Source organism: Crocuta crocuta, unplaced genomic scaffold (assembly GCF_008692635.1).
Source record: "Crocuta crocuta isolate KB4526 unplaced genomic scaffold, BGI_CrCroc_1.0 scaffold561, whole genome shotgun sequence".
NCBI lineage: Eukaryota > Metazoa > Chordata > Mammalia > Carnivora > Hyaenidae > Crocuta > Crocuta crocuta.
The window spans coordinates 1672149-1682657 of NW_027530529.1; the positions used below are offsets into that span (position 1 = coordinate 1672149).

Below are 10509 nucleotides of genomic sequence, written 5' to 3' on the forward strand. Positions count from 1 at the left end.
TATCTCTCAATAATTATTAGTGACTGATAATTATGAGAATTCGACCAACACTTTGTGAAGACCCTTTGCTCTGGCTCCGGGTGTCTGTAACTGGGCCGGTTTCAGACACCCAATGGGCTCTGAGTGATGAAGACCCCCTGGAGGGGTGCTCTTTCCAACCCCTCCTTAAGGCTGCTCAGGGCTGGGGAGCGATTTCACACGGAGGACAAGGCAGCCTTCAGGCAGGGAAGCCTTTCCTCGGTCCCTGCCTAGAATGTAAATTAACTACAGTCTTTAAGTACCAAGGCAGGAGTTTTCTTGTCTGCCTGGCCTTGCTCTGTCTTCCTCTTCCGTCTGCTAGGACTGATGAGTGCTCCAGGAACAATCAGCGTTCTTGTTTACAAAGTTGGCTGCACAGGCTAATAGAAGCGACCTGCCCCTGATTAATTACTTCAGTTTTTCTCCTTTTGTTGTGCTAACTAGATGGACATCTTTTCTCCTCCCTGCTGCGAAGTGTCTGCATATTGTGGCACCCTTGTCATTTCTATCTGGGTTAATTACAGGCTTTTGGGCAATTTCACTGCCACTACATCTGTGTGCACGCATGCGTGTGTCTCTGTGTGTGGAGGGGGAGGGAGGGCGGAGAACACATATGTGTGTGAAGCAACTGAGAAAGACCTGGAGAGAATAACACTTTCAGAAAAAGCTTTTAATTCTAAGAGAATAGAATATCGCAACTGAATGTGGTTTCAGGGGGGGTCATTTAGCCCAATCCAATCATTTACCAGTGGGAAAGGTAAGGCCCAAAGGAGGAGGTTAGAGGCCAGGGAGCCGTAGGATCGAACCATACTGCAGGACCCCTAAGTGCAAGCCTGTTCTTTCTGCTGCAGGCTACTTGCTCAGTGTTAGGAAATCATAATTAGGAAGATATCATAGTCAGGACCATAGATGTTACAATACTTTCCCCAAGGTTACCACCTGACCGGTCAGGCATCTAATAGAGGTGACATAATAGGATATATGATATGGTGTGATAACATAACATAAGGTAGTGTAATATAACAATTATAATAGGAGTCACTATGACAATGTTTATCAGGTATGGGAAACCAATGCACCAAGCATTTTCATTCCTGATAATGTTTAATCTGTACTGCAACTGTACAGTGTATCTCTATTTCATAGGTGAGGAAAATGTGGCTCAGAGAGGTTAAGCAACTCACCTACACTCACACAGCTATTAGGTGGCAATGTCTGCCTGATTTCACTAGACTCTAATGCTTTGACTTAGAAGTGCGTGTACCAGCTGCATTTTACCAACCACTTTCACAGACATTAATTCATTCAATAGGGGCACAGCTGGGTCTAGGAGAGGCCTGAAACCTGGCACTATTTACTAATACAATCACATATGACATTTTTGTGGGATAGCATATGGAATATATGAATTGCAACCTCAGAACAAACTTAGGAGGTGGACACAGAAGGTACTGTTACACCTATTTTATTAATGGGGATGCCGAGGCTTAGACACTATATATAGGTCACCAGCCTATGGCCAGCACATGGTGGGCGTTTTGCTGATGAATGTCGACAATGATGGATTCTCCTCCAAAAAGCCTTCCCTTGTCTTCTAGGCACAAGGGGCCTCTCTCTCTCTGAAGGCCCTTGCTCAGTTCTATGTCCTGGCTTCTCAGGGAGCACTTCTTCCTCTCTCCCACATCAGGGATTCACACTCAAGTCTTATTTATTCTGTTACATTAAAGTTATCTATGCAAACACAGCACACCACACACTCAGTAAATACTTGCTGAATGAGTGAATGAAAAATTGTGATTGTGGGTCTTAAGAGGTCTTTCTGAAGGACTGAGAATTGAAACTTACAGTTAACCTGTCCTACAGCATGTGAACATCTACAAAGATGATACGCTGCAATGTTCTTATAAAACAGTAACAGGAGAGAGAGCATAAAAGTCCAAAAGTAGGGAGTTGGTAAGTGATGAGACACCCATTTGATGGAATACCATACAGCCATAAAAAAGGAGTACAAAGATGGCGGATAATATGGAGAAATGGTCATGATTTGTCAGTTAGAGTAAAAAAAGTAGTTAAAAACAGTTTGTTTAATGTAACCTCATTTTGTTTTTGGTGAGCACATGAACACCTGCGTGCAAACACGTGGAAAAAAGAATAGAAGGAAAGGCAAGAAATGTTAGCTGGGAGTATCTCTGGGCAAGTGGAATTATGACAATTTTAACTTTTCTCTGCAGACATCCTGGTATTTTCCAAAATGTATTCACAATGATAAACTGGTATTTCTTTTGAAAAATGGGTGGGCATTAAGCCTGAATTTTGCTATCACAGGGCATGGATTTACAGTTTTTTCCAATTCTAAGGCTGATTGTGGTGTCAGACTCACAATTCCTGTGAAGTTAATTATTAGGACCTCAATCAGCATTACCGCTTGTGTTTGAAAAGGCCTTACTCACCCCTGGGGTTGGTAAGTGTGGCTTCGGTGGCCTTGCCACCATCTCCGCAGCGAGTGTCATCAAAGGGGAGGCACTGGTCACCTGTTCCGGCGACCACCTCGGAGTTCTTGACAAGGTCCTTCACCACCACGGTGGACTTGATCTTAAACACCCGCCGGCTGTTGGTGTCCGAGAGGAAGACAGCCCCGCTCATGGGGTCTGTGGTCAGGTAGTACTTATGTGCCGGGCTGTGACTGGAAAATAAGGACATGCCAACTGGTGAGTGCTATCTTCCTTCCTATCGGCTAGCCAGAGATGTACGGCTTGACCCCACGCAACAAGTCATGTGGGGATGGTGCCCCTCTTTTGGGTGATCGTTCCCCAATTTTTCGGACCCCAGCGGTTACCTTAACTATCCCTCTTACCTAACTACTAATACAAAAAGCTCTTGCCAATGACTGTGATGCCCAGCCCAGTGCCCTGTCCACAATAGGTACTTACTACACGTTTTCTTAAAAGGATTATCAATGAGGCTTACCACAGGTGGCTTGTAAATCCAAGCCAGAAACAAGAGAGGGCCTGACTTTAAAAAACACTTCAAGAGTTTAAAACACAAGACCTTCTCCTGCAAGTTTTTGTAGCAGCCCCACCCCCTCCTCAGGACTGACTGATAAGGCCCTGGCCACATGGGACTCCTAGTCAGTGGCCATGGAGTCTTCTGTCAACCCTCGCGTTATACTTCTCAGTGGCCCAGCAGTCTCCCTTCTGCAGTCAGAGGTAATGAACTGCAGGATTAGTTTATAATTTGCAGCAACACCCAAGGAAAAATAAATAAACCAAGAGAGTAGTTCTGATGATAGTTCCATTTCTGGAAATCAGTCATCAGGACAAGGCTATGCTGACAGAGGAAAGCAAAGGCAGCCGCGGCTGTCTGGAGGGCTGCAGAGACAGGGGGCTACCCCTCGGCACATGGTGGCAAAGAGGCACAAGCTTAGGCATCAGATCGGTCTGGGTTCCCCGTCTGGCTCTGCCATTTCCAGGTTCTGAAACTTGGGCAAGTTACCTGGCCTTCTGGGTCTCAATTTTTCTTCATCTGCAAAATGGGGTATTAACAGCCACCCTGTCGGTGTACTGAGACAATTATGGAAAACTGTATGCGAAAGATATTTAGCGTAGTACATGGCACATGGTAGATACTCAATAATTGTAACTGTTCTTTTAAGTCCTAGTCATTATGTCTGTTTTTTGCAGCTGGAGAGGACGACAGACTAGGTGTCCCTTATTAAGCCTGAATTTTCCTATCACATGGTATGACTTTACAACTTCTTCCACGTCTAGGCCAAGTCAGAGCTGGAATCCTAACTCCTGGAAACTAATTTTCAGTTCCTGTGCACGGCCAGCCTCAAAGTGCATCTTAATACTGGTAGCCCCTTCCAAGTCTCCAGCATGTCTTCTGATTCAAGGGACTCTGCCTCCATTCAGGTTGGATGGCCCAGCACTGGCCATTTCCACTGGATGGTGGGATGTGAACCGTGCTGGGGACTCAGAGGGCAGACGGAGCAGCGCCTAGAGCACCGGCAGGGCAGACACACTGTACAGTCCTTCAAGACGCGAGGAGGACAATCAGAAGAGTCTAGAAGGAAGCTATCTTCTGTTTTATCGGGCATGTAAGTTTTAGGTCCTTTTGAAAAACAAAATTTTGTTTTACAACTTGGTGTCTGTTGAATTACATATGAAGACTAGGGCATCATAATCTTTTCAGTGTCAAGGTCCCTGAAGGTCTTAATCTGGCACCAACCGTCGGTCATCCTCACCACCCCTTGCTCTGGGTGCTGTCTTGGGGACTGGCTGCTTCTTAACGGGGCCAGATTCCCAGACCTAAGATTTCCCTGTTGGTTTTTTCTCTCTCAATGAGACTATGGTGACGTGATTTTCTCCAACTTCCTTCTTCTCTGGCCCTAACACGCTTGTCCCCTCACATCATCCTTTTCAAAAAAAAGGCAGGTCTCTCTGCCTGCAGCCTGGGTCCTCCACAGGCCATTCTTCCTTGTTCTAACCCAGACATCGTCACGTCACCCCAATGCCCTCCCTTCCAGGACGCCCCATGGTTTATAGGCTGACTTTAGACTCCCCAGCCTAGCAACACACTCTGCTGCTGCCTCGTCTCCTCCAGGACGCCCTGCGGTCCATCTGTACTGACCCCTGGTCCCGTACACACACCTGCACCTCCCTGTACCTGCCGTTCCCGCTCTGTGCAGTGTCCCGTCCCCTTCCCTTTCCAGCTTGCTGAACTCCTACTTATTCTTCAGGCGTCAGCTCAGTGGCACCTTTTCTGGCAAAACCTTCCCTAACCCTTGTGTGTGGAGATTCGTATCTGCTCATAACCGGGTTACAAGACACTTCACATAATGCCATGGCTGTTTGTTTATGCGGCTTTCTCCCAAATCTGACAGTCAATACTTGAAGGGAAGAGATGGGATTTTATTCATATTTGTATTTCCAATGTTCAGCTTGATGCCTTCTAGGGCATAGCTGTCACTTGTTTTAAATGGATGGTATCTGCATTTTGAGTTTATTTAAATGCCATTTTCATTCAAATTACTTGGGTGTTTCTTTTACTTCTCTTTTGGGGGAAACGGGTAACAGGATAGACGTGCTCTTTATGTTGGAATGTCCCCTGTGACTTACCCTCTAATGCAGCACAGATTTGATCTTCCCAGATGACACTGATTCTGGCTACATAAAATGCAGTGACCTTAGATCCCACTCTGCAAATCGGAGCAGCCCTGATCTCTCTGCTTTCGTGATGACAGCTGCGAGGTGAGGGGGGACGGAGATCATTTCATTTCTCTGTGCATCACTCATGATAAACCAGTGCTATCCACCTTGGCAGGAAGTGTGTCCCTGCGGGAGAGAGGTAGGGGCCCTGTCCACTTAGATTAGCCCCCTGAGTTTCTGGCTCATGTCTTCTTGCATTGACCCAGAGAAGTGCCATTCATGTACAGTTTCTCAGCTCAGTGAATTCCAGAAGGTGGTACCGGCAGGACTGTCTCAGGGAGTCTGGAAGAACTGTGGCCCATCTTCTGTGCTCAAAGACACCTTTGAAGGCTGGTAGTCAGGTTCGTGTAGGGGAAAGAACACTAGCTTTGAACTTAGAAGATGTGGGTTCTCATTGGAGCAAGTCCCCTAAATCGCTCATACTGTAGGTCACTTGGCTGTCAAATGATGAAGTCCCTGCTCTGCATTGCTCACGGGCTTGTCATCAGGATCAGATGAAATTACACATCTCAACAGCCCTTTCCAGTTGGTAGAGCATTTTGGACAGTCTTCAACACCGTCCTTCCTCATGCCACCTGCAGCGGGAGCAGGATGTGGACTCCCGCTGGGGACAGGGCCACCACAGGGTGGAACAGAGCTTGGAGAGATGACTGTCACTGCTACGAAGGCATCTGCTACCACCTCTGGGTGTGTGTCCTGTCGCAGACACCATCCTTGAGCTTTGCATGCACAGCCTGACCTTCCTCACAACTGCCATGTAAGGCACGTGTTTCTTTTTTTTTTTTTTTTAATATTTCAGAAAACAAAGACCACCAGAGGTGACATGCCTTGACCAGGGCTAGAGACTGCTCGGTGGCATGATGGGTTTCTGACTCCAGTCTTCTTGACCTAAAGACTGTGTTCTTCCTACTTCCCCCTGCTGCCTCTCCAGGCCTAGGAGACGCCACTGCCCTTACCCACGGGCAGCATGTGATCACGTCCATGTCCTGAGATCCAGTTCCAGCATCATTTTGTCTGAAATGCTGTCCCAGGATCCTCAGGCCCCTCATTCCTCCCCTGGAGAGCTGGCCACTTGCCTTGTTGTGACACCAGGCCCTTAGCAAATATACTTTTCCTACCTGTAGGGCTTTAGGACCCTGTTCTACTTAGTTGTTTGTCTCCTCAGTAACATCTTGAACTCTCCAAGGGCAGGAACCAGCTTCGAGTCCCTGCTGCTTGGCCCTGGGCTGGTGCCAAGGAAGTGCTCCAGAGAGGTCTACACTCTCATCCCTCAGTGAATGAATGGCTCTCTCCCTTGCTGGGAGCCTACAGAGGAAATAATAATGCGACGGATCTTACGGTGATGGTTCTCAAACATGGTCACACATCAGATGCACCAGAAAAGCCTCAAAAAGAAAAGCCTCATCCACAATATCTGAAGAGCCTGAGCATCTGTCCCTTTAAGATCTCTACAGGCAACTCTGAGGCACAGCCAGATTTGGAAACTGAGGCCTTAGAGCCAGGCTCTTCCAATTTTAATATGCAGATGAATCACCTGGAGGTTGTGTTAAAATGCAGATTCCAGTTCAGCAGTTCTGAATTGTGGCCTGAGAGCCTATATTTCTAGTAAGTTCTTAGAAGATGCCAGTGTGGTCTGTCTGCTTGCTTCGAGCACCAAGGCCTTAGAGTACTCTCAAAACCACGGAAGGTGGCCTCCAGCAGAAAGCTCAGGCTCAGCTTGGCAGCAGGAACCGTGTCTGAGTCACTTTTGATTCCTAGTATCTGGAGCCCCGATGGGCAGAGAGCAGGGTCACAGCTTTGTTTCCTGAGTCCACTGTGAGACCCGCATTCTTTTCTACTTCCATAAACATGAACTTGGCACCTCTGGAAGCTGTGTATACACTTGGAGGCTATAAGGGTATCATTCCTGAAGTTCATGAGGTCCAATCAAGCCTCACACTGCTCTCTCTCTGGATGGTGTAGGGAATTTCCTGATAGGAACTAGAGGCAATCCATTCCCTGCTTCTGAGAAAATTCTCCCTTTGTCTCAGAGTAACCAGCATCCTTTGACCACATTTGTGGCAGCCCAGGTAGAACCTGATTTACTGGTTCTTAGCACCAGTGGAGAGAGCTGCAAAGACAGGAGTTCAAATACTAGTTCTACCACCCACTTGGTAGGCGATGTTGGGCAAATCACTTCATTACTCTGAGCCTTAGTTTTTTTACCTAAGAAATGGGGCAAATCGACTATATTAAAGGGCTACTCTGAGGACAAAACTGTATAAAGACGATAAATCTCTGTGCAGAGTGCCAGTGCCATTAAGAAATAAAAATGCCCGGGGGTGTCTGGGTGGCTCAGGTGGTTAAGCATCTGACTTCTGTTCAGGTCATGATCTTGCAATTTGTGAGTTTCAGCCCCGCATCAGGCTCTGTGCTGACAGCTTGGAGCCTGGAGCCTGCTTGAGATTCTGTGTCTCCCTCTCTCTGTGCTCCTTCCCCACTTACAATCTCCCTCTCTCTCTCTCTCAAAAATAAAGATTAAAAAAAAAATTTTTTTTAAAGAAATAAAAATGCCCAATAAATGGCAGCTGGTCACCTGGAGAAACCTTCAGAGTATTTATGTTACTGCATAATGGAAGAGCCAAGTACGTCAGACTTAATACTGTCCTGCCCAACCTATTTCCTGGGGGAAGTTAAGAGCTTTCTGTTGGAGCTAACTTAATACGTTGATGGAGATTGATGGCGACCTGAGTTCAAATGTGCTTCTGAACAAGAGGCATCAAGCATCCTCCATCACCCTGGGGAAGAGATCTAGGAGGAAATGAGGATCCTTGTTCCCTGAAGGGGTCCACAGAAGAAGATGCCCAAAGTCTCAGGGATCCCTGCACGGAGCATGCCCTATGTGGCATGGAGGCTGAAGAGCTGGAGGCAGGCAAGGCTGCCCTGGGGAGCATTACACAGACTGCCATTCCTGGGAACAGCTGAGATGGTACATGCTCATGGACAGAGAGGATACGATTTGAGAATTTTTAATCTATCTCTGACATTTATGAATGGGGACACCAAGGCCTGGCAAGGGGAAGGGATTTACCAATATCCAGGTGCCAGTTAAAATCAGAGCTCAGACCTAGGTCTTTTCACTCTAGGTTTTCTTTAAAAAACTGGAGAAGGCAGGGGTGCCTGGGTGGCTCAGTCGGTTAAGCGTCCCACTTAGGCTCAGGTCATTATCTCACGGTTCGTGGATTCGAGCCCCGCATCGGGCTCTGTGCTGACATCTAGCTCAGAGCCTGGAGCCTGTTTCGGATTCTGTGTCTCCCTCTCTCTCTCTGACCCTCCCCTGTTCACGCTGTCTCACTCTCTCTCTCAGAAAAAAATAAAAAATAAAAAAAAAAGAAACTGGAGAAGGCAGAAAGAAATTCCTTTTTTCCTTCTACTTAGTCTTACTTTAGAAATAGTTTTTGGCACCTGAGAAAATGATGAATGAGGGAGGGTGGGAAACTGGCTTTGAAATCATGCCATGGATGTATCGAAAGATCACTAGACATAGAAAATAAAGGCACCAAACCACAGCTCCCACGGTTGACAGATGAGGAGACTGGAAGCCAGAAAAGCCAGGTGCCCAACCCAGTGCCATGGGACAAGTGACACCAAAGTAGACAAGAACCCTGACTTCCTGAGTCTTCCCAGCTCGGTCCCCTGTGGCCCGATTGTGTCCCAGGCAGTGACCGCCACTCACTGAAGGTTTCAATGTGAAACGCTCAGTTTTCATCCAAGATCTTCACGTGAAACGTACTTCTATGTTTCCTCTAAAACTGAACTTGAAGGGATGTATCGGTGTACAGTTCAGTATCAGCCATATAAAGCTCACTAAAAATTCTTTCAGATTTCCATGTCAGGAAAAAGAATGAGAAGTGAGCAAAATTTCCCATTTCTGATAATACAAACCATGAGAATAGTTATGTTTCCCTGTTTACTCTGGCTGTCAGGAAGTCTAGGGTCTGATCTGACATACAATCACACATATGTGTTTCTTCCTTTTTTTTGGTTCCCAACTTCTACTTAATTTACTTTAAGTCACGTATCTTTGATTGTAAGAGGACTGAATTCCTTTTTGGGAAAGCTGACACCATCATCATCATATAATTGTTGCGATGATGATGATGATGATGATGATGATGATGATGATGATGAAAAATAATAATAAAAGCAGCCATGTCTGGAGCTCCCTTCTGTGCCTGGCACAATGCTAGGTATTTCACAAGTATCCTCTGTAACCCTTAAAATGGCCTCCAAGAGAGATTTTGTTAACCTCAAGTCAAAAACTAAAGCTCAGAAAGATGAAATGATGTTTTTTTTCCAGGTCGCACAATAGGCAGGGGGAGGGAGGAGGGCTTCAATTTTCTCGTCTGTAAATTGGATGTGTTGTGAGTACTTAGTTCACAGGGTGCTTTGGGATGAACTGCTATAGTCCAAGTAAATCCATGAACCCTCTCTCTGCCTCACACTAAATGTTCTATCCATGTTACTTATAATTATTATCTTAAAATAATACATATGATTGTTACATTACTATATATCTAATTACATAGATACAGATTTAATCGTTATTAGAGTTTGGGTCTGCCTCTTTGCACCATCGTAAGATTTTCTTTTATTCCAACGCAGCATGTAGCCCATGAGAGCCACCTCTGTAGCCACCCCAGCTCCATCTGCCCATGGCTGCCTCATGTCACCCAGATGTGTGTGAGGCAGGGGACTCTGAAGTGACTGTTACCCAGGACTCAGGAAAGTGCCACAAAGACTGCTGATGAGCAGACATTTCTCTTGGCGTGTCTGATGAGAGGTGTCACTTCTGCCTGCTGCGGCGTCACTGTGAGCCTATGTGACAAGCCCACTCTGTGACCAAGTTGCTATTTGAGGCCTGCTATTTTGGGTGGTTCATATGGTCTAAACATTCCTCCCCAGTCTGCCCTTGAGGGCAAAGTTTCTGGTGAGGTCACCTAGCATCCCAGCCACCAAAGCCAAGGCACCTGGAATGCCCACAGAAGGTACAAATCCGAAACCTGTCTTGGTCCAAGTTCCTCACCTGATCGAGATGTTCTCAAGACGTCCCATTGTGACCATCGAAGCCACTCAACACAGTTAGGATGATGTCCTCATTTACTCCAAGGATAAACGGACCAGTGTTCAAATTACTATGCCAAGGTTAAACCTGTTTCTCCTACAGTTTCAGTCTGTCGTGTCCACAGGCTGACAGTAACTGCTACAGTTTGCTAGAGATTAAAGGAGTTTGGGCTCTTGTCCC

The 10509-nt window shown here is 46.4% G+C and overlaps 1 protein-coding gene across 1 annotated transcript in view; it reads right to left on the reverse strand.

Annotated features, from left to right (window-relative positions):
- Window positions 1-10509, reverse strand: part of TENM4 (teneurin transmembrane protein 4) — a 380776-nt gene that overhangs the window by 41845 nt on the left and 328422 nt on the right. The window contains exon 22 of the mRNA XM_077767572.1: window positions 2469-2701. Coding sequence (XP_077623698.1) covers window positions 2469-2701 — 233 coding nt within the window. The remainder of the gene's footprint in view (window positions 1-2468; window positions 2702-10509) is intronic.